Raw genomic sequence first — 25,209 nt, 5'->3', positions numbered from 1 at the left:
CTGTAATTCACCTCAGATATTTTTTCCAGTACCTCAAAAGGTCCCTCCCAGCGTCTGTGGAACTTTGACACTTCCTCTGGCTTCACATGATGGTTACGTAGCAACACCATATCACCCGCACCAAAAGATGTCATCTTAGTCTTCAAATCATAGTGTGTCCTTTGCCTTCTCTGGGCCAACTTCAAATTCTCTCGAGCTCTCCTGTGGGCAGAGTCAATTTGGTCACGGAGTTTCGCGACATGAGCCGTTGTCTCGATGGAGGGTGTCTCTGGAGCACCAATTACCAGATCCAACGGAACTGTCATCTCCTCCCCAAATGTCATGCAGTATGGAGTCTCTTGAGTGGATGCTTGGATGCTGCTTCGGAAAGCCATAAGCGATGCTGGAAGGTGTTCATCCCAGTCCAATCCCTCTTGGTCAACCATGGTCATCAGCATATCCTTTAGTGTGCCATTGAAGTTTTCCACCTGCCCGTTGCACTGGGGGTGGTATGCTGTGGTACGGCTCTTGTGGACATTCAGCAGCTGGCACATTTCAGCAAACACAGTGGACTCAAAGTTCCTCCCTTGATCACTGTGGAGGTTCTCTGGTGCGCCGAATCGACAAACATAGTCGTTCACCAGAACCTTAGCACAGGTGGTGGCCTTCTGATTTCTCAGAGCCCAGGCTTCTGGCCATTTTGAAAATGCATCCTGTGCCACCAAGATGTAGCGATGGCCTCTCCTGGAAGGTGGATTGATCGGCCCAACGATGTCTATATGCAACCGCTGGTTGCGGCGGCCTGCAGGGATGCTCTTAAGGGGTGCCTTGTTACGCTTACCTCCCTTGCATTTTTGGCAGATTTCACAAGTTCTGACAAAGTCGACCACATTCCTTTTTAAGCCAGGGCGCCAGCAACGCTGTTTTGCCTTCCCAAGGGTCTTGGCCACTCCTAGATGGGCACCAGCAAAACCACTATGGATCTCCTCCAGCACTGGGTTAACAAAAGATGAGGGCAGTACTAGGCGAAGCCTGTCATTTTCTGGAGCCCTGCAGTACAAAATGCCATCCTGGATCACCAGATTGGGGTGCTGGGCCCATACAGCCCTCTCCGTCCTACTGCATCCCATTATTACTTCTTCCAGTGGCTTGTCAGTTGTTTCCGACACGTGGAGGTACACTGACCTCAAATCAGGGTCATCCTTTTGCGCTTGCTGGATTTCTTCCCGGTTCCACATGAATTCGGGTGTCTTCAGTCCGGTGGCTTTCCTTGGCGACTGGATTGCACTCACCTGTAAGGTTTGAGATTTGGCCTCCGTGGGACCACACGTAGGGCAGTCCCCATGTCGACGCATCCTTTTGGGTCGCCTTGACAGAGCGTCTGCGTTCCCATGCTTTGTACCAGAGCGGTGTTCTATTTCATAATCAAATTCGGCCAACCTCTCTAACCAGCGAGCAACCTGACCGGACGGCTCCTTGAAATTTAACAGCCATTTGACAGCCATATTGTCAGTCCTCACTCGAAAGCGTTTCCCCAGCAAATAGTACCTGAAGTGCTCCGCAAATGTTACTAGTGCCAGCATTTCTCTACGCGTGGTGCAATAATTGGTTTCCCCACCTTGAAACACCTTGCTTCCGTAAGCAATCACCTTCTCTGATCCGTCTTGCTGTTTCTGTGACAAGACTCCACCCATTGCCCGGTCGCTGGCGTCTGTGTCTAAGACAAACTCCCCTGCCTCTGGACTGAAGTCTGGGTAAGCTAATACCGGGGAAGAGATCAACTTTTCCTTTGATGTCCTGAAAGCAATCTCACATTTCTCGGACCACACGAATGGCACCTCCTTCCTTGTCAGGTTGTGAAGAGGCGCCGCTATGTGGGCAAACTCTGGCACAAACTGTTGGTAATAAGTGGCAAGTCCCATGAACGAACGAACCTCCGACACATTCGCTGGGGTAGGCCATTCAGCTACTTTGGCAATCTTGTCTTCATCGGTGCAGATTCCATCCTTCGTCACTTTGTGGCCGAGGAACTTAACAAGTGGTCGGAATAGCTTGCACTTGGATGGCTTCAGTTTGAGGTTAGCCGATTCCAAACGAGTGAAAACCTCTTCAAGACGGGACAGGTGCTGCTCGAATGTCTCAGAGTGGACGATTATGTCATCCAGGTATACTAGACAATACTCCAAGCCCCCAAGGACGATGTTCATCAGCCTAGTGAAGGTGGCCGGGGCTCCAGTGAGACCAAATGGCATAACACGCCATTCATACTGTTTAACCCCCGAAACAAACGAGGTCTTGGCCCGGTCTCCTGGCGCCATGCCCACTTGCCAGTACCCGCTTGCACAATCGAGGCAAGAGAAGAACTGAGAGCCCGATAGCTTGTTTAGAGTTTCATCTATCCTTGGCAGTGGTTGTGCAGACTTTACTGAGGTGGCATTCAATCGGCGGTAGTCTATACAAAGGCGAAATGACCCATCATGTTTCCGAGCGAGAACAATTGGGGCACTCCAAGGACTCTGTGACTCTTGAATTAAGTTCCGGTCCAGGAGCTCCTTGATGGTCTTGTCTACAAATTCTTGCTGATGAGGTGGCACTCGCCTCGGGCGCTGTTTGATGGGTTGTGCTCCTTCAGTGTCGATCGTGTGTTCGGCTATGTGCGTCTGTCCCAGATCAAAGTCACCCATTGAGAATACCTTTTGATGCCTTCTGACAAGATCTATCACTGCCTCTGTCTGTTGTCCTGAAAGGCCCAACTCAGTCACCTCTAACTTCTCTAGCAAGGCTCCTAACCTGGCCTCATCTTCCAGCGTACTTGGCTGTTCCGGTGTAGTCTCAACCTTGGTTTTACCAGCAGAACAAATATTCAGATTTTGCACCCCTTCCTTATCTACCGGTGGGGATCCATCCATCCCAGGGGACAGAATCCTCTCGGCTGACCCAACCTCTGCCACTGGATGGAACCAACCGATTGTCCTGCAGGCCCTGATAAAAATTGGCTTGTCAGTGAAATTCGCCACTCTCACCGGCATTTTCCCATAGTCGGATGACACCAGGGACCTCCCTGTTGTAAAGCCTATAGTGCCCTTTTGAGCTTCTATCAGACCTGGGGTGAGATGGCTTTCCTTCCTGCTCCTAGACAGTTTCCCGGCCAGGATCATCTCCGTTCCTGCAGGTATTCTTGTATTCCTCCCCATGATCACCCTGCATACCTTGAGGACACCCTGTTGGTTGCGTAGGGGCACCTCATTCCCAGCCACCTCAAGGGTGGCAGTTCTGTAGTCAATACTGCAACCCTGAGCTTGAAGAAAGTCACTTCCCAGTAGACACTCGTGGGCTAGGTTCTCAACGACCACAACTGGGTGGCTAAACTGCGAGGATCCAAGGCCTAATGGTACATCAGCCATCCCAAGAATCTTCAATTCTTCTCCTGTTGCAGACTGTAGGCTTGCATCTACCTCCTGGAGTGGTCGGCCTGAAGAACTTGGACATCTTCTCCAGAGGTCGCCACTCACTAGAGTAAGAGCTGCACCTGTGTCAAGGAGCATTGTGGTTGGTGTACCTTCAATTTCTCCATTTACATACAAGCTGGTGTCTTTAAATGTAATCTGACCAATAGAGAGAGGTCTCCTTTGGTTGGTACCGCCCAATGGCTGAAATTCTACTGCATCTGGGTTTAGGGTCCCTGTCGATGGTAATGGTGTTTCAGTCTTACCCAGAGCGGTGACTGACTCTGTGCTAGAGATACCCAGAGCGGTGTCTCCAGTATGCCGCCCTCCAGAAATGGTGTTGTCATCTGGGACTCTATGGATGGTCTCTTTGGTGGTCATCAGGTGATCCATAGGGACAGATACCCGTACATGCTCAGCATTTGGGGAAATGTAGCCAGAAGGTGGCAAATCTAGAGCAGTGCCATTCTCGGAGGTAGCCAGAACGTTACCTCGGAGAACCAGTGACTCATTCCCACACCAAATGCCAGCTGGAGCTTCTACTGATGTCTGAGGGTCCGTCCGCCCCGTGACGACCCCGACTTGGAGTTTTCCTGATCATTCTGGGGGCAAGACCTGGCCATATGTCCAGTGCCATGACAGTTATAGCACTCTATGGTTGGGCACTGACGGGCCTGGTGACCCCACTCCTTACAACGCCAACAGCGCATGTCCTCAGACGTCCTCTCAGAATTTGTTGTGCCGGTGGATTCCAACTTGCTTATCCTGGATTCCATCTTCTGCAGCAGGTCCAGAACCTTGCTTATGTCCGAATCTGCTTTCGGTGCAGTGGTCCCAGAGGTAGCACTTGCCACCCTGCCTTTCCCGGATGATGCACTACCATCATTCCTATCCTCACGCTGCCTGGTCCCCTGTTTGAGAAGGAGCTGTGCAGCCTCTAGCTGACGCACTTTCCTTATGGCTTCTCCCACGGATTTTGGGGAACTCATGAGAAGTTGTTGCTTAACAGGTTCTGTGGCAGTCACTCCCAACAGAAACTGGTCCTTTGCCATCTCTTGTTGTAGGGAAAACCCACTTTCTGGATAAGCATTTAGGGCCAATTCCAATAAAACGTCAGCAAATGTTTCGTAAGATTCAGAGCTTCCCTGTGTGCGTGCCCTTAATTGTAGTTTATAGTCCTCACGGGTCACATTGTGGAATCTATGCTCAAGTGCACTAGAGAACTCCTCATACGTCAAGGAAGGGGCCAAGTGCAAATTTGCTACAGCCATGTATGCTTGATGGTCAAGACGCGATAGAATTTGCTGCCTCCTCTCCGACACAGGTATTTTTGTCAGGTCAGCATAGGTGTTAAAGCGCTCAAGCCATATCCGAAAGCTCTGATTAACCATAAATGGTTTGGGGGCCTGCACTTTTGCAGAGGAATGTCGGGCCGTCCCCTCCTGTTTCAATCTGCTCTCGACTAAGGATGTAAACGAGTCCAGAAATGATGACATCAATTCTCCCTTGTCTGCACCAGCATCCAAATCTTCCCGTGTCCTCTGTCCAGCAGGGGTCACTGGTGGAAGCGGGGTACTACTGGCTCTCAAAGCGGGTGTACCAGGTGATGCCGGGGACAGGTTCAATGTACGGGGACCACTACGCTGGAAGTCCTCAAATCCCACTCTTCGGTAAGGGTTGTGACCTGGTGGTGCACATAATCCAGCAGCCCTCGGTGGTCCTCGTGGGGTGTCCATGGCCGGGACCACACCCCCCTGCACTATCGGAGTTCTACAATTCTGATCCGTCACCACATCAAAGAATTCAGCCATATTTATGAGTTTCGATAATACTTAATGAATATGCAATAAACAAGTATACTCTCCCACCACAACAAATAGCCGACCAGAATTACCGCAATAGAAACACAATATCATTAACTAATGAACAATACTATAGTGATTGGCACTACAGAGCGTGTACCACTGGTAATGCAGAACAGAGCGTTAGCACACCTAACAGGCCACCATACATTCGCACTTGTGGACTAGCCCAGTACCAGCCATGCAGTGCGCGAGACTGGCAATATAATTATACTAAAAATCCAGGCAGAAAGTTCATGAAAGCCAACCACGGCGCTACAACTCACTAATGCTTGTGTCTAGGCAATGCCTGCAGTGCTCACCCGACACAAAACTCAATTAAATATAGCACAGTAGCACACAAACGAACGGCGTAAAAACAAGAGGCCGTAATACACTGCCGCAGTATATACAACAAGCCCGCACGCAAGCGCGAGTGTCAGATAGGGCCGGCAAAGTTGGGAAATTAACTGCGATCGGGTCCAGAATTCCTGTACAGCTGTCACCAGTGTGAAGTTTCGTCGGGGGTACTTCTCCTTGCTCGGCATTAACTCACGCTAACATACCTTCATGTCTATAAAACCCCTTTATTCCTTCGACACAGAATCCTCACATCTCATCTAAAACCATGCCGTCTTCACCCTCCCCCACTCCTACGGTGTCTCTCATGGTCCCGTCACCCGGCAGCCTCCGAAGAGACTGGTGGCGCCATCTGGCCTAAAGCCAACACACCAAGAGCTACCAGATCACCACAAATGTAAATGTACTTATGGACGCCATTTTTTAAAACTTTCCCAGAATACTCAAACAAATTATTACAGAAGATGATTAATGAGTGTCGCGTAAATGAATACGCACATGGCCTGATTACACGACACACCTAAATCTTTTATTTTAACTTTATATTCAAAACTTAAACACTGTGTTTCTTGCCGAATGACCAATGGTGCGCAGTCAACCTCTTGAATCCCGGTGACCGACCAGTCGGTCATTTTGAAATAATGTTTTTTCCCAACGACCGACAGGTCGGTCTCAGTGATATTTTTATTCCCTTGAGCTGGGACGCTATTTTATTGCTGGTTTTAGCGTGTTTGATGTACAGTAGGGTCAGTTAGAACATGCCTGGGGAGATGGTGCCTCGTTACCGGACTTTCACGATGTATAGCGCCCGCATACAACCGCCAAAGTCAGACCCAATTTCGCAACCACGTGACCACCCTGGGATCCCATGATTTTCAAGTTTTGGGAGTCGAGAGGTTAAACGCAGCAAACCAATCTAGAATGATCTGGATCGATCAAGATCACTGGTTCCGTGTAAATGGCCCTCACGTGTCTGCATAGGTTATGGTATTCCAACCACTTCAAGCACTTGGGTTGGTACCAAAATTATTAAAGGACCTCAGGCATTATTAACCCTTTGGCTCCCGAGGCCTATGTAACGCGATAAACCAAGATTTTTTACCAGTTTCATGCAAAATAACGTAAAAATACTTTTAAATATTGTACCTCCTTCATTATGCATCCTTGATTAATAAAACCATACATTTTTGTAAAGCTGATTACCTTGGCTATCAATTGGCGTTGTTTCTGGGTATCAATTGGGTAAGAGGTAATCAATAATCAGTAATAATCAATATTTTCTGATTGATTTTGCTCTAATTGATTGATATTTCTGATTTGAACAAGTATCAATCAATCAATCAATCAAGTTACATTTGTATCAAGGCGCCTTTCCGTGGTCGCACCACGCTCCAGGCGCCACCTCCCCATAGGCTCGTTCGAAGAGCAGAGTTTTTAGTTGTCTTTTAAACGTTTTTTCCGGCTCGGATCTTATTCTTAGTTCGATTGGATGTTTATTCCAGAGGTACGGGCCGAACCTTGATAAGCTGCGGTCACCGTACCTCGATCTGGTACGTTTGACCTGAAGGGCCTTGGAGGCAACTGACCGAGTGCGACCTTCTGTTTCCAGAAGGAGGTCACTGAGGTACTCAGGTCCCACACCATTCAGTGATTTGTGGATAACACAGAGAATCTTAAACTCAATCCTAGCCTTGATTGGAGGCAGGCGGTATTTGCACCACGCCACCACGGGCACCACGCGACCACCACGCCACCACGCGAACAGGCGGAGCGATCATAATGACGATATCAAAACAGACCATCAGACCACAGACACTTGAGAGTTGTGGTTACACCTACCAATTATAGATGGCATGTTGGTATACTGCGCTGTTGCCTGACGGGATTTACGAGTATTAATTACTTGTTAATGGCATTCGCAAAAAGCAGGGCTATTATTAAGCCGCTATACATCCGTGTCCAACCGTTTGTCATGAGAGATCTTATCACACCATTATTGTTATCACAATACTGTCACTGCGGAGAAAGTATAGATCGGAGACCTATTATTGCGAATTCGTGTTGTACAGAGACTTGTCCCCGGTAAAGGTCCTGTACGGCATGTACGCTTATGCATTGAAGGCCTATTTGGTACACTGATGTGAAAGTAAATATTGTGACCTGTTTTAAAGGTCCCGCCCTATTGTTCGACAATGGTTCAGTGATTTCAAATACCTGACGGGCTCATCTTGCCTATAGGTGTATTGTCTCATGTGTGAATAGTTTCGACGTCCTGTGAGAGGTGAGAGACCCCTATTGGCTACTTCGTGTAACTTTATTTTGCCTACATAGCTGCTGCCTATAGCGTCCCTTTAAACACTATGAAGACTGTGACACTGGTGTGAAAGTAAATATAGTCCACTATTTAAAAGTCCTGTTCTATTGTTTGATGGGATTTCATGAATAGCAATATGGGCCCAGGCTTATACATCGTAGACGTATTACAGTCATTTGAAAGTCAGTATAGTCCCCAGTTTTAAAAGTCCGGGTGATTTTTCAGGAATTTAAAGATGACTACTGCATTAACTTTCATATCAGGCCATTGATTTTGAACATTCTGCCCTAGGTCATATGCATTCTGAGAGCGCGATCGCTACTGGGGACCTTTTGGTCGCTCGTGGGACCCACTTTGATGATCGCCGCCCAGACCCTCACCAGACCCTCACCCAGCAGCGATCAACTTAGTTCTCCCAGCAGTATTGATTGATTATTGCCAATAATCACTCTTATTCTAATGGAGACAGTACTGAGGGTCCCAGCAGCGATCAGAGGGTCCCAGCAGCGTTCAACTTATAGTGAGTCTCTCACCTCTCACAGTTTGTCCTAACCTAGTCACGCCTGTAACAGGGATACATTCAGTGATGAATCAAATAAGACCTAATGCCCTTACTCTGTTTATAAGTCAGCTAAAGTTGGCCAATTTGACCCCCTGCTCCTACATAGTCCCCCTTTAATGGGAAACTATAGGCAACAGCTAGGTAGGCAAGATAAAGTTACACAAAGTCGCCAATAAGGGTCTCTCACACAACAGTATGTTGGAACTATGCACACGTGTTCGAGTGAGTGATAAATCTAACTCCTCCCCCCCCCCCCAACCCACCCCACCCAAACGAACGGCCACCCCTTTAAAGGGAGACTATATAACCCACTCGAACTCGTATGGTTTTTGCAGGTCAGTCGTCAGTTGGAGTAGGTCAAGTTACTCAACGGTAATTCAGTACGTATTTCCGTAGTTGGCGTACGCCTTTGTTCCAAGAACGGGCATCAGAGAAGCTAGGATAGCAGCCAACGCCATCTATAATTGTTCCAAGAAACCATGATCCAATGAATCGACCGCTGTTTTGATATCGTCATTATGATCATTCCGCCTGTTCGCGTGGTGGCGTGGTGGTCGCGTAGTGCCCGTGGTGGCGTGGTGCAAATACCGCCTGCCCATGTGTCAGTGTTTCCAAACAATAGGCAGCTAGAGAGACCATGACTTTTCAATAGGGGGAAACACAGAAAAACAATGCCTAGAGACACCACGATCTGGTCAGCACCAAAACAAACTTCTTCGAATTCGTCTATTTATAGGACCTTTGCAGCATTGCCAGATACGCCGGCACCACCTAAGGTCGCCAAAACAAACCATGTTTACAATAGATCTTCACAGAAAAGGATGCATCTTGGCTCGAGACCACATTCGAAAGTCGGTCAGCCGGTAGCATATGTGTGCACAGCAGATGTACTGTCAAGATGTTTTACCAAATACAATTTTTTAAAGGATATTTGATTGACAGGACGCAATAGCATCGGCCAGCATCACCATGGCAAACGACACTGATTTTTGTCTAGTTTCCCAGCCTAGCTGCCTGCCAGTACGTACCTAATCTAAATCTCAAGCAACACCATCGCCATCATGAAACTAAGGCTGGTTTTCGGGCGGTTTAGGGATATGCAATAATGGCAGTATACTTGTTTTCATCCATTTGATGAAATAATACTAGTGAAATTAATCACTCACACAACGTAGTGAGTGTAATGGTTACGTGTATGTATAAAGTGTAAACAAAATTCATATATCCATCATGTCCATCGAATCTGAAAAAAAAAGTGCAGACCCATGACAGTTCCGGTTCCGGTACAGTTTGTTGCATTCCATACGGGCCGCGCTTGCCGATCCTGCTTTCACGACGCACCGCAACCACAGTTACCATGATTCCCGTTGTTGACGCAATTATTTCATGACGTCATGAGCCATTGACCATTCACGCAAGTAGATTTATTCACACCGGCGCCACTGTCCTGAAGTGCGGGTATGGGACATCATGTATCTAAAAATCGTCTGCTAGAACATACAGGACAACAACGTCGGTGGAGACAGTTGTGACATTTCATTGCAGACGAAGTAAACGTCCTCTTCTTCTCGATTTACGTACTTTACTTCAAAAAGTCAGTTTTAACACTACTGCACAAATATAGAGTGGTCATAATGTTCCATTTGGATAGAGATTTGACGGACTGATTTGGAAATTCATTCCAACCATGCAACTGTTTCAGAAATGAGAAAAAGGTCCAGGGTGTTATGACATGCATGATGTGTCTTGCCTCCTCATTTTCGTACTCGAGGGTTTTCAACTTTCATATCATTGAAGAAATAATTCATTCCAATCTACAAGTATATCAATCACATCATTTATTTAAAAATCGTCTGCTAGGACATACAGGACAACGTCGGTGGAGACAGTTGTGACATTTCAATTTTCATTGCATAGAGATTTGACGGACTGATTTGGAAATTCATTCCAACCATGCAACTGTTTCAGAAATGAGAAAAGGCTCCTGGGTGTCATGACATGCATTCAATTATTATTTCACCACAAAGAGCTGCTTCTGTCAGCAGATATGAGGCAGCTGCCGGGGCGGGGACTATTTCTTTATGGGGCCTTATTGTTCAGCGTCTCCAAGGAATTCTATTTTTAGAGTCCAATGGGGGGGGGGGCTTCCCCCCAATGTACTGACTAAAACCTGTCACTTTCAGAGAACGGGGGAGGGGGTTTGGGGGACTCATCCCCCAATGTACTGGCTATATATGTCAGAAGGACAGTTGTGTGAGTTCACTAGAGATTGCTCTTTACATATTACATGGCGGGGGGGGGGGGGGATTTGGAGGTCGTTTGGGGTGAAAATTGCTGAAATACTGGGAAACACTAAAAAAAATTCAAGGATTTAAAGAGTTAAAGCAGAATAAAATCTTTTTTTCATCTGACTCTGACTTTGGGCTTTGTGCTGGGTCAAACTTCTTTTCTTAAAATTCATACATGTATGATGTATGAAGTTCAACTTCATACACAAGCTCAGCTCCTGCATCATTCAGTCCATAAAGCTTTTTTACTTCTCGTGCTACATGTATGTAAAGGCAAAAAAGGTTTGACTGTCATTGTCTGCACTAAGACAGCCGCAGAAAGGATTCTTGTTGGGACGAAAGTCGTAGTCGGGCCGAAGACGCCCCGCCGATTGAATGCGGCCCGTTCGGAAGCAGTTGAGAATGGTTGAAAAACAACAGCGAAAAGCGGGGGGGGGGAAATAATGGCGGTTTGAGACAAATTATAGTTTCGTGATTAGTGTTTTCAAACCCAATTTTTATGCTTCATAGTTCGAATCACCATTTGTAGTGCGATGGATTCGGAAGAGGAATCGTTTTAGAATTTGTGTGGCCACTTGGCAGTTTCGATGAACATGTTGTTAACTCGTTAAACTTTACATACACGGACATGTAATATGCGTAAAGTACCGACATGATTATGATAGTTGATTGTGACGACTACAGATTACATCAATGCGGGGGGAAAAGCCCATAATTCGTTAATATTATCAGTGCAGTGCCCTAGTAAGCGCGCAGCGCCTTTAGGTTGGGGGGAAACCCCCCAAACCCCCTGGTTGGGACCCTGCTATAGTTCCTTCCGCCAATTTTTTGTTTTGATAGACAGTTTTCTCCGTGTATCGCATTAGCAGTAGGGGCCTAACTCAACTCCATCGTCAGTCGGCAAAGAAATGGAAAATGTCCCCCTCCCCCCCCGAAAGGTGTCCAGACTATCGTAGTCTGGGACTCTGGCAGATTCTAATGTAAAGTGCAAGCTCTATTGAACTCACGCAACTGTCGCAATGGAGAGCCCCCCCCCCCCCCAACCCCTGTCCTTCTGACATGTTTTAGCTAGTGCATTGGGGGAAGGCCCCTCAACCCCCCTATTGGCCTCTCAATAAGTCCTTCTGAGCTGCTTACCCCGGGGTGCTTGAGTGGAACCTCCAAACCTTCATGATGGTGCAGGCCTTTGACTGACACGTTTAACCCAGAGCGAGGAAGAGGTACTCCTTCGATGGTACCCTAACTGCAACCCTCAACCATCATTACCCTTCCTTTTCACTGGCATGATATTGGCAAGACTACCAAGAGGTCGTACTGGTGGCTTCTTTGAGACAATTGCTTGTGGTCGTACCTGGCCAACCAATTCAAGGGGTCAGGGATCAGGTTTTTCCCCCACCAACATGTTGCCGAATGGTTAATGCATAAAAAATTGGTTGGAAAGGGTTTTTGCAGGCCAAGAGACTTGAAGACACTTGACTCTTGAGGAACACCAGACTGATGAACAAAGAACATGAGGAACATAGAACCCTCTTCATACCTGGGAGCATAAAAAGCCTGCTAGCGAATATTGATTATTCTTTAGAAAAAAACAGAAGATCTGCAAAACCAATGGTACCCCATAAAAACATGCATTCCTCCTTAAGGTGTCTTCGGATCCCACCACGGCCCATGTGGAATTCGTTCAAAAGGTTTATTGAAATCTCAAAATAACATTTTTTTTTTCGGAACGCCTGCCCGTCTTTTGCTTCATTATTTCGGGATTATATCCATTTTAAGCATCTTTTGGATATCATTACTAAAGTCTCAAAAATCAAAACACATATGTCGGGGGGTAAACCCCCAGAAATTGAAGTTTGATTAAAAAACAGTGAGAATAATCGTCTGGTTCTCTCTCGGAGCTCAGAATAGTCGAGTTACTACTTTCGCGCGTTTATCTCTTCTGGCGGCCATTTTAAGTCAAATTTAAGCCATTTGAAACGAATCCATGGACTTGAGAAACATTGTTTACATTGGATGACGTCGTATGCACGTTAACCATAGTAGCGCTTCGCAGAAAAGCCTTCGGCTTTTCTGCTGCGCGCTTATAAACCCTCAAAGAAGCCTTGGCAAACCCATACCATAGATAAAAATCCTCTGGTTGTGACATTGTCCTCAACCGCTCAAGGGGAGACCTTTCCCAAACACACCAAACCCCTCACCTGCAGTGCCATCTGTACGAAAGGTGATGAACTAACTAAGTATTTACTTGCAGTTGCACAGCTATCACAAAAGTACAGACAGTACATCATAATACAGTGTACATAGTTACATGAATATTACAAGATAAACGACATAATCAATCAATCCTAGGCCTATACGCTTCGGATAACAAAGTTGATCTCAAAATTTTTCCTCGAACTTATTAATGAACAGTGATTGTTGCCAATAATCAATCAATAGTAACAAGGTTGATCACTATTAGTATTAGGCCTAAATATGACCTGTCAAATCACATTAATATATAATTTGCCGGGATAAATCACATTAAAATATAATTTGCCGGGATAAAATTTGCTAAATAGTAAAATCACGACATGGGTATTGATCTTATTAGAGCCTACAGTGTGATGCCTATGTCTGTAGATTAAACAGTTCCGAGCGGACAAAAACATATTTATTATATGATATTAGTATCCACAATTACGGATCACAAACGCTTATCATTTATCGTATAAATCTATACTCAAATATATCTATAGCCCCCATATTCCCTGGTCCTCCCCCACTGCTTTTCGGTCAACGGCCATGATACCATCATCCGACCTAACTATAACCCCCACCCCACCCTGGCTATAGACCTCCACGGCGCCTTCCCCCATATTATGATATTAGTATCCATCAACCACGGATCACGCACGCTTATCATTTATCGTACAAGTTTATACTCAAATACACAGGGAAAGCATTAAATATGCAGGTCGACCGCCGCCTGGAACAACACCGTCGCCATCTATTAACACGCGGGTCACGTGAGGGTCTGGGCGGCGATCATCAAAGTGGGTCCCACGAGCGACCAAAAGGTTCCCAGTAGCGATCGCGCTCTCCGAATGCATATGTATTATAGCCGTGCGACTCGCGTACTTCATTCATGTATTTGAATTGGCAAGGAGCCAACCACCGTCTTATGTTCCGTAAACTTGTGAGAAATTATAGTTATACGTTCAATCCGTTCAATTCGAACAATTAATGACTTGATTTATTGATTTATTGTGTGCACACGATCCGCGAATAGTTAACTTGCGTCCGCCCTTTTATTTTGGAACTTTGATAACTAATTCGCCTTCTGTGCTGATTTTCATTCGTTCATTTATTCGGGTTGAATCTTTTCTCGATTCTAAAGTATATATCAATGCAAATTATTATAAACTGTCATAAAGGGATGGCATCCCTAGAATAAACGGAAACCGCTCCAAGGACACAGAGTGGATCGAACTCGTACAAGGAGTGAATGAATAACAACAGATTTTTCCCTCGGTAAGTCTATGTTGTTTGACGTTTTTGTCTTGATTTAGTTTTCGTCCTAGTGGCACAGTGGCGCCATAACAATTCTTATGATGAATATGATTGTCGAAATGTTTTCAAAGGATTCAAATTGTTATTTTTTTGCAGCGTGTGTGATAAACATAGTGTAAAGAAACCTTTCGTAAGAAGCCAGAACAGCTTTACAACAATCTAGGACTGGGAGGTAAGAAACATGCAATTTTTAAATTGCCTTTTAACCATTCATGTCTTCTCCATCAGTTCATCTTCCAACTTCGTCATGGACAATTTGCACAGCAAACAGCAATTAGATACCTTTCATTTGACAAATGTTATGTTATTTCAGATGGAGGCCATCATAAACTTCTTTTAGGATGAGTTGCCGCAGACAGAGATGAAAACCATGATGAATGTCTGTGAGCCAGAGGTGGGTCTGAAATTTGACAAATGGTCAGCCTTATTGATGGTATCTCTCCATGAAAGTACAGCACATGACAGGCGAGAAACTTGAAGCGAATTGGGTTAAACTGACCGGCTGCAACCAAATACAGTGCCTAGAGATCGATGATTTTGAATCACTTCATGCATTGTCCTGTGGATAGTCATGAAACAATAAAAGACCTACGTACAGAGATGGGTACATTTTCAGGCATATGGAATAATTTGTGCTCAGAGGAACGCAGTGGCACAACGTTTGAGCATCAACATTGTGATCGGGAGGTCCTGGGTTCGATACCCGGCATGTGCCACTTTGTAACTCTTACCTTCTGGATAGGCTGGGTAATGAAAGCTCTTTTAAAGCGCCATATAAAACTCCTTGTTATTATCGTTATTTGGGCTGATTTTGTTGGGAAACACGAAAATATGTCACTTGATTGTCCGCTGCATTCTTATTATACACTTAATTTGTTATCAAAGTAAAGCATTATCATCACATCATAGATGAAATTTTATAATTTTATTTTCCAGGCTATGATTTGTTTAGTACAACAATGCAAGGGACTCAACAAAATTGAGGCGGAAATGTTCTTGAGGCAGTGTCGGTGCATGGAAGAAACGGAAACATTGGATTAAGGATTTATTTCATAGTGAATTACACAATCACAAATGGATTACACACGTTCTGGATTAGACTAGTTCCTGCTGCAACTGACATTTTTGCAGGTGCCCACTCGTAGGCGATTCCTTGATGTCTTCCTTGGATTTTACATGATATTATGTCATTTTCGCCAACATCTGGTGTTGGCGCCGAGACGTTTGTTCCTAGAACGGTTGATTTAAATGCCGAATGTGGTCAGTTTTAATTTATATCGCAGGTGTCTACCCAAACAATTTTAGATGCTTTCTGCTGAATCTTCTACTACTACTGTTTTTACTGGGGTTTCATCGATGTTTTTTGGTGGAGTGTGACTCTAAAGTAATAGGCAGCTTGTTATGCCCCCGCCAATGCGTAAAGCATTGCGGAGGCATTATGTTTTACCGATGTCCGTCAGGCGTCTGTAAACTTTTCGTTTCCGCTCATTTTAACGAGAATGCTATGAGTAATAACCATGTAACTTTTTATGTGGGTAGAAAAAGATAACGTGTACAGCGGGCATTACAGACCAATAACTCTTTCACGATGTCAACTAAACCCAGTCAGCAATGACACCAGCTGCCCGGGGTTGTCTGAAAAACACTTCACTTTCCTAATACACCAACTCAATGTGCTCACCGGGGCATATGCTACACCCTGCGTTGCTCTTGTTATTGCAGTATTTTTGTTCTTCCTCTGGTTCACCTATAAACTATTTTCCAATCTCCAATCATGTTTGATGCTTTAGCCATTTTGTTTCAGCTCTTAGATAGTAGAAAAACGTGTTATTCATTATTTCTAGTAGCACAAGTCCTGGCACGAAATACCTTTCCCGCCATAATATCAGTACCAAGACGTCACAGGGTAGGTCCTTACTCCAGGAAACGCCTTACTAGTGCACTGTTCCACCTGAAAAGGGTCACTGCTTGGAGAGCTAAATGGGTCAACATCAGAAAAGCGCGATAATTCAGTCTTTGGAATTTTTCCTTTTTTTGTGCAATTTGTTGATGGAAACTACTTATGTAGAACAGGAGGTGACTGGGCAGCGGACAGCTGGGTAATATTGCCCTTAACCTCTTGCCTCCCTAGAGGGGACGATATATCGTCCCTGTATTTTGTCTCGCGTGGGAGGTACGATATATCATCCCTATACTAATGCTTTAGTATAGAACTCGCGGTACACGCAAGACGCTATTGTATGTTCGTGTCCCTGGTGATCTGCAGAAGACTAGGTTTAGTTTCATTCATAGTTTTCAGAGGGCGCTGCAGTTTGATTGGCGCTTGTGCAGCGTCACAGTACAAGAACTGATTAGCATATAAGTTAATATTATTTTGTATTATTCGATCAATCAGTTATAGACAATAGTCAAAGGTTATTAATCAAGTTACGTTGATCATTAACAGGTTGTATCTGCATCAATTACAGTTCCATATACTTTGTTCAAATCAGAAAAATCAATCAATTAGAGCAAAATCAATCAAAAAATATTGATTATTACTGATTATTGATTACCTCTTACCCAATTGATACCGAGAAACAACGCCAATTGATAGCCAAGGTAATCAGCTTTACAAAAATGTATGGTTTTATTAATCAAGGATGCATAATGAAGGAGGTACAATATTTATAAGTATTTTTACGTTATTTTGCATAAAACTGGTAAAAAATCTCGGTACATCGCGTTACATAGGCCTAGGTAGCCAAAGGGTTAATAATGCCTAAGGTCCTTTAATAATTTTGGTACCAACCCAAGTGCTTGAAGTGGTTGGAATACCATAACCTATGCAGACACGTGAGGGCCATTTACACGGAACCAGTGATCTTGACCGATCTTGACCGATCCAGATCATTCTAGATTGGTTTGCTGCGTTTAACCTCTTGACTCCCAAAACTTGAAAATCACGGGATCCCAGGGTGGTCACGTGGTTGCGAAATTGGGTCTGACTTTCACGATGTATAGCGCCCGCATACAACTGCCAAAGTCCGGTAACGAGGCACCATCTACCCAGGCATGCTCTAACTGACCCTGTTGTACATGAAACACGCTAAAACCAGCAATAAAATAGCGTCCCAGCTCAAGGGAATAAAAATATTACTGAGACCGACCTGTCGGTCGTTGGGAAAAAACATTATTTCAAAATGACTGACTGGTCGGTCACCGGGATTCAAGAGGTTGACTGCGCACCATTGGTCATTCGCAAGTTTTGAATATAAAGTTAAAATAAAAGATTGAGGTGTGTCGTGTAATCAAGCCATGTGCGTATTCATTTACGCGACACTCGTTAATCATTTTCTGTAATAATTTGTTTGAGTAATCTGGGAAAGTTTTGAAAAATGGCGTCCATAAGTACATTTACATTCTTCGCTCGTGCCTCATCTCAACTAGAGCCCTTTGACGAGAGATAATGGCTTTTTCTGGCATTTATCTGAAAAACTTGACTTTCCTGAGAAACGTGACAATGCCCAAGTTGTGGGGTAATAACACATTTCTTCAAGTCCCAAGATAACATTCATTGAGTTAAGTTGAAATCAGCGTGACAGTGAACTGAATGGCTGCAAGAATTTCCAGCAAGTACTTGTACCGGTAATATTTTTGTCTGACAACAACCGTTTTTGGGCCTTTTGAGCTTATTTGACCTCATTATATATGAGAGTAGTAGACAGATCAAGTTGTTTGAAATGACTGACATAATTTTAAAAGCCCTTGTCCTGCAATTGCCACTGTGATAATGTATCTCAAGTGCCCCAGCCATGTACAAATGATAATCATGTTTGGCAAAATTAAATGTGTGGTGAATATTGAAAGTATAATCCCAGTAAATGATTTTTATACATATTGAAGTCATGAAGGCTGTGAGTGTGAATTTTGTCCTGATACTTAAAGGCAGAAAGGGAATTGAAGATATTGACAAAAATGATATTTTTTCCTAACGTTAAGTCGGAATCGTGGGATTATTGATTTCTGCCCATTTCTAGTATTGTGAGGATATATTTGGTCATTTGTTTTGATGCAAGAATGAAGTAACCCGGATCGCAATTATTGAAAAATTTGTGTAGAAACTTCATTTGTAGTAGAGTGTGTATATCTGTTACTTCTAATGCTTTTAAAGTCTTGAATAAGGGTTTGGTGTGGGCAATGAGCAGAGCAGATAATAATAATGAAATGACCTGAAATCTATCGCCTTGTCTTTTATCTTTTTCACTAGGCTAAAGTTCATTTCTGCGACTCTTCTTTGTATCACAGTGACATCTCTGTGAGACCACCTTGTTGTCTGTTAAAGACTGCACACCAAGACATGGCTCCATAAGCAATATATTTTTGAGAACATCTTGGTGTCTGATTAGGATTGCACACCGAAGACTTCCCTCCATAAGGAACGCTCTAGACTCTACGAGAAAATATTGTTGACTGATTGGGACACCACACTGAAGACATGCCTACATACCTTTGAGACCACACCGAACACATGTCTCAATAAGGTACATCCATTTGAGACCCCCTTTTTGTCTGATTAGGACAGCACACCATGTGATAGACTCCATAAGTGACATCTCAATGAGACCACCTTGTTGTCTGTTGGGTGTAGCACGCACACTGAAGGTATGCGTCCATAAAAAACATCTCTATGAGACCATCTAGTTGTCTGATTGAGACAAGACATGTCTTCATAAGTGACGTATGTATGAGGACACCTTGTTGGCTGGTTGTGACAGCAGATTGAAGACCTGTCTCTATAAGTGGAATCCATTCGACAGCTTAATAAAGACTTGCCTCAAAAAGGGACAAGTCTTCGTTACCATCTAGTTGTCTGATTGAGACAAGACATGTCTCCATAAGTGACATATGTATGAGGACACCTTATTGGCTGATTGTGACAGCACATTGAAGACTTGTCTCCATAAAAGACATCCGGCCATTCGAGAGCACACTGAAGACTTGCATCAAAAAGGGACATGTCTTTGAGACCATCTAGTTGTCTGATTGAGACAAGACATGTCTCCATAAGTGACATATGCATGAGGACACCTTGTTGGCTGATTGTGACAGCACATTGAAGACCTGTCTCTATAAGTGGCATCCCTTCGAGAGCACACTGAAGACTTGCCTCAAAAAGGGACATTGTCTTTGAGACCATCTAGTTGTCTGGTTGAGACAAGACATGTCTCCATAAGTGACATATATACCACCTCATCCACTGGGACAATTTCCTGATATATTCCCAATTGTGCACAGATCTAATTCAAGACCAACGGTCTTTTACATTTTTCTCGGTTGTTGGTGGTGCCGAACGAGTTGAAAATGCCATTTTCTGAAGGACAGTCACAATTTTGTCTTCCACATCATTTGTTTTTGTTAAAAAATAACTCAAGTGTGGTTTTTGCATTCAAACCAGTTTTCCATGCATAAAGGAACACTACATATCTCCTTTGTAACAGAAAAACAATAGACCTTGAGATAAATCACAAATGAAATCAGAGAAAGTGTTAAAACAGACAAGGAGGAAGGATGTGATAAAGTGAAAGTGTCCTTAGCTTAAGTGACTTTAAATCATATGAACAAACTTTTATTTCAATATAAAGCCATGTTTCATGTAATATTATTATATTTCCTACCTTTACCGAACCATCAATGTAGTTTTTGAGCAACTGGTGAGGTTATCAGGGTTAGGGTATCAGGGTTAGGGTTAGTGTTGGAACACACAAAATTCACAACACACAGAAAAGTCAGAAGTGGGCATGATCAGGGCAGCACCGTGATTCTAACATTTTCTGCTCGTGAAATCAGACATTCTCGGATTTCTACTAGCTAGCCCAAGACATTGCGATGATGTAGGCTCTGGTTAAGGTTTAATATCGATTGATGCAAATTTTATGTTGTGTTTTGTCTTGTTTTCATGTTCAATCTCCCTCGTTTGAAAAAGCCGGCTGACATGTCATGTCCGTGTTTATACACGTGCCTTTATTACACCTAAAACAGTCTCAGGGCAGCTAGTGCGCACGCAGCTAACACGCGCACATGAGCCTGCGGCGCCTAACGGCCAACCCTAAAACCAACTACTGCTTTTAGCGTTATTCCAATGTTAGTGCCTTCACAGAGGGGCACATCTTCCCCAAGGGGGAGCGATGTGACACAGGTATTTGTGTTAACAGTGATCGTCTTCGGGGATGGTTGTTCCTCTGCCCTGGGAGTGTCTCGGCCGGCTAAGAGTCGATGTAAATTGTGAGAACGAGTTACACCTGTTGTGAGAGTAATTAAAGAAAGAATCGGTAAGCTGATATTTAAGACCGATTTGTGTTTAGTGCCTACCCAAGCTAGCCGGGGAAAACTCCGGTCTTACACCTTCATTGATTTTTTTCCAGGGTCTTTCTTTTTTCCCACTAGGCCTATGGGTCTTCCTTTTTTACCTTTTTCAGAGGTCTTCCGTCTTCATTTTATACACAACCCAAAACAAAATTCCAGTTCCTGTACAATTTTTTTATTATTTGTTGTTATATTACAGAGAACGGGTGGCATTTAGAACTGGATCATCTGTCCCTTCCTCTTCTTGTCTCCTCCTAACTCAAAGTGCTTACATCTCTTGATCGGCAACTGTTTCCTGTATTTGCATTCTGTGCACTCCATACGCAGAACAATCTTCTTGGTTGTTTTTGCCTGCAATACAAAATACGTCACACTTGAGACAAATGTATCAAGATTTCATAATATTCCCACTCAATTGGCAAGTCATAGAACAATTCAATAGATTTGAAATGTAGCAATCACAGAAAGGTAAAAGCAAATGGACATTATGAAGAGGTCCTGCTAGAACCTCAGACCAAAAGATTGCCTTTGATCTCCTTCACTGGTACAGCCAGTACCAATACACTCAAGACTTCAAGCGGACGCCAGATAGCCCAATTCTGATACAGCACCATTGTACATGAAGGGTCTGGTACACAACTAGCCTTCGACTTCGAAATGCACAAATAGTCTAACAACATTAACACATGGTCACCTTTGTCAAGTAAGAAGAGGGATTTATTAAGATGGTTTCCACAATCTATGGTGACCAAATTCTGAAAAATCATTGTCACCTTCAAATACACTACAGTATCACTATCAGCAAGATGGCAAAAAATTGTAACAACTGACTTTACAATTTTTACAAGACAACTGCAACCTCGACCACAGGGCTGCTGCGTTTGGTTTTTTACACTGTTGACAATCCTGTGGCAACATGAAAGCCGAGCATTTCACAAAAGAACGTCATTGCCGATGGGGGTTGCTGCCTATCAATAACGAAATAGCAACTGCAGCACCCCTGTAGCAGTAGTTGGACAAATCACACCACCAATAGTATGCAAATATATAACAGACTGAAGGGGATCGTCCAGCATATTCTCCAAGAAAAAATGAAGAAAGGGTTTTCTTCCCTTGAAAGAGAATGTCAACAACAACATCCTCAAAAATCAAAATACGAACACAAGGCACTAGTGTCAAGATCTTTTTGTCAATTGTCATGCTTGTTAAAAATGTTGAATGGCCCCTTTCACATCTTCTGAAACAATCATCAGTAGATACCATACCTTTTTGTGAAACACAGGCTTAGTTTGTCCACCATATCCCGACTGTTTTCTGTCATATCGCCGTTTACCTGGAAGTAAAATTAAGACAAAAAAATTAAGACTGGGAAATATTCTTAAATCTTGTAAAGAACTACAAATCAGAGATATTAAGAAAAGGTCATTTAGACACTCTCTTGCAGACCCCTAGCTAGGCAATTCAAGAGGGACGCAGCGCCCTGCCTTAAAAAATGATTTTGAATTGTGCCCTGCCGCTAAAAATTATGTCGTGGCATACCCTGCCCACCTTTTTAACCGCCCTGCCCAAAAACGCTGTCAAGTTATGATCTTTTCGATACCATATCTGGTATGCGAAATCTCTGTTTATTTTAGTCTCGAGCAATGTTACTTTCTTCACCAGCATGTTTCATTAGCATGTAACAAACAATAAACATTTGACTGTTTGCAGAAGACTTTTGTTTTGTAAGGTTTCAGATACAAAACATAGGCCTGTTTATTGATTTCAGTCCTGTCCAGTGCATGCCGCCAGCCATGCCGCAATGAGAGCGGGAAAAACGGAAAAATTTCCCCTATTTTGGCCCAATTGTCCGTAAGCCAGCTTAGTCCACCCTGCCCTTCCTAGGCCTCAAGCCAGGGGTTTGTCTGTATGTACCAGTATGGAAAAAATTCATGTAAAGAATTACAAATCAGAAATATTCAGAAAAGGTAATCTACACACGCTCTTTATGTACCAGTCTGAGCAAAGTTAAAGCAAGTGGACATTAAGAAAGAGGTCCTGCTAAAGCCTGTACACCCAGATACTGGCAGGTTTCTCTTCTTCCATGAGCACAACCAACACTATCACAATCCAAACCCAGCAACGCCAGGATGTTAGATTCAAATGTGGCACAGGAGTGCTGGAAGACAGGGTATGTATGAAATGTGGGAAACACTTGACTGGCCATAGGGGAAAGGTTGAAGGAAGGAATGAGATTGAGAACTGAAAATCTCCCAGACAGGAGTTTATTAGTGTATTATTACTCAATCCACTGTCCCATTATCGTCAAGTAACAGCCTGTACCATTGTCCTAAATTATATGATGAATGTACCAGTCTGAGTAAAGCTAAAGCAAGTGGACATTAAGAAAGAGGTCCTGCTAAAGCCTGTACACCCAGATACTGGCAGGTTTCTCTTCTTCCATGAGCACAACCAACACTATCACAATCCAAACCCAGCAACGCCAGGATGTTGGATTCAAATGTGGCACAGGAGTGCTGGAAGATCTTTGTTGAAGGTTGACTTCGCTAACTGATACTACAATTCTTTTTAGCTGGTTTTCAGTTGGCGCACATCCTCCTCAATAATGTACATTCATATCGCAATTTTTTAGAGTGAGGGTTCACCTAGAAACTCAGAAATACGACTCTATTTGACACCTTCAAGAGTTCATTGGCACCAACGACATTGACGCCTTGAAATGTACTTTCCACTCGTATCAATTAACATAGGCGTTGCGCTACGATAGTGTCCATAGATAGGCCAAGGTCTTAGAGAAAGCCAAGAACACGGTCATGCCTCCGCAGTGACAGTGTTACAATGACTACATCAGTTCTAAAATAACACTGCGGTGCTGGAAAATCAAGACATTCCCAGGTTTGCTTTGAGCAGATAACTTCGAAATAGTTGGTACACACTGAATTTTACACTTAAAAATGGAGTCATCATAATCATTGTCATTGACAAAGTAGTTACCTGTGCAGTCTAAAAGATGATTTCACAGGGCAGAGCACAGGAATGGTGTGACCATTTAGCAGAGACATCCTTACCATCAAACTGACCTTTTTTTAGCACACCGAAAAAGTGGAGAATTCTACTGGCTGCACAAATAAATTGCAACTCAAAATGCTCACCTTGGGCAAAAAGGGAAGCCTTGCCAGCCTTGTATTGGGTCACTTTGTGCAATGTATGTTTCTTGCAATTCTTCCCCTTGCAGAAAGTTCTGCGCTGCTTGGGTACATTCACCTGAAAATGACGTGGAAAGAGATTAGATGAGTATACCTCGGGGCAACATTTCACTCAGTACCATACAATATTGCTACAATTAAGCTACAAGACACAAGGAAACCGCAACTCGAAACTTCTGTCTATCATGTGGGTGACCTGATGATCAAAGTATGCCCAAATAGAAAGTGCAATAGAGAGGAATACTAGCCAAAGTACCAAACCCTGACAGAGAAACTCGGGGTTGGATGGCAGAAATGTCTAGGACAGCTGACTTTGCCACTGAAAATGGACAGACTGTCTAAGCTTGCATCTCAAATATTTCGACTCTGACATGTCCGAGTGCTGAAGAAGAAAGTGCATTCCAATGGCATGAATCATTGAATGAATGGTGTGTCATGAAACAAAATCGTAAATTCATAAGCCAAGACATCCTGCATCCAGTCTGTACTTCAGTCTCCCCGTACATTTTCCATGTTTTGTGTTGGACGCATCATCATCAACGGGTGGCCAATCAAATAGCTCGATACAAAGTAATTGAATATCGGCCTGAATTGTCAATTGATAATGCCAACCTCAGGATCAGGTTACCCTTCTTCTATACAACATGCACTGTGCATTTGGGCCAGGTCAGCATTCCCGGGAACCGTCACTCATTGAACACTTGACGTAGTCTTCCATAAAATGATGGTTTTCAATGCTGGTCTCGTGCGACAACCACAAGCGGAGCAACTGCAGAATAGCCGGGACACTCTGTGCTAAATGATAGGAATGTGTACATAATGTACAGAGGGACAGAGTGTACATAATGTACAGAGCTACTACTGTCCCGGCTATTCTGCAGTTAGGCCCTAATATCATATGGATGCCTACTGTCTGATGACTGATAAATAACAGCCCTTCTATAACCGCCAATCACTCAGGCCAGGGGGTTTATCGGCGGTGAAGGATGGATCTAGCACGACGGTGGATCGGTATGGAGTATGAAGTATGGAGGGGGTACACATGAATGCATAGAGATGGCATACTCGAATACATAAAACATAAGCGTACTCATAAAATCGCCCAAAACGAGGACAAAACATACGTTTTCAACATAAAGTAAAGGAATTTAAATGAGGGAAAATATCTTAATTTTCATTAGGGCCAAAATCAACCTGACTTTCTGTTTAAATAACAAGATGATAGGGGATTTTTATAAACAATATATTCACGAACCATCTTTGCGGTGTAGTATGGCCGAAAAGGAAGTCGTCAGAGATCATGCGCCGAGCAAAAC

At 43.8% G+C, this 25,209-nt stretch overlaps 1 protein-coding gene and 1 long non-coding RNA gene across 2 annotated transcripts; one reads left to right on the top strand and one right to left on the bottom strand.

The window, feature by feature from the left end:
* The first annotated feature begins 12,155 nt into the window (after window positions 1-12,155).
* LOC135488007 (uncharacterized) lies at window positions 12,156-18,552 on the top strand. Its single transcript, XR_010446911.1, has 4 exons — window positions 12,156-14,303; window positions 14,439-14,514; window positions 14,656-14,736; window positions 15,279-18,552. It is a non-coding gene; the product is annotated as an uncharacterized LOC135488007 (long non-coding RNA).
* Window positions 18,553-20,846: 2,294 nt separating this feature from the next.
* On the bottom strand, window positions 20,847-25,184 carry LOC135487996 (uncharacterized). Its single transcript, XM_064772329.1, has 4 exons — window positions 25,149-25,184; window positions 23,840-23,951; window positions 21,953-22,020; window positions 20,847-21,038 (listed from the first exon to the last, which is right to left on the bottom strand). The coding sequence occupies exons 1-4, from the start codon at window positions 25,149-25,151 to the stop codon at window positions 20,901-20,903; spliced, it is 321 nt and encodes a 106-aa protein (XP_064628399.1). The 5' UTR covers window positions 25,152-25,184; the 3' UTR covers window positions 20,847-20,900.
* Between the last annotated feature and the right edge of the window lie 25 nt (window positions 25,185-25,209).

The sequence above is a fragment of the Lineus longissimus genome, chromosome 5 (assembly GCF_910592395.1).
Source record: "Lineus longissimus chromosome 5, tnLinLong1.2, whole genome shotgun sequence".
Lineage (NCBI taxonomy): Eukaryota > Metazoa > Nemertea > Pilidiophora > Heteronemertea > Lineidae > Lineus > Lineus longissimus.
This window is presented reverse-complemented; position numbering and strand designations above follow the sequence as displayed.

Excerpts from the sequence above, each read along its gene's own strand:
- LOC135487996 (XM_064772329.1), bottom strand. Across the intron at positions 22,021-23,839 it reads GGCTTCCCTTTTTGCCCAAG|GTAAACGGCGATATGACAGA; the intron begins GTGAGCATTTTG and ends TTTTACTTCCAG. Across the intron at positions 21,039-21,952 it reads AGCCTGTGTTTCACAAAAAG|GCAAAAACAACCAAGAAGAT; the intron begins GTATGGTATCTA and ends TTTGTATTGCAG.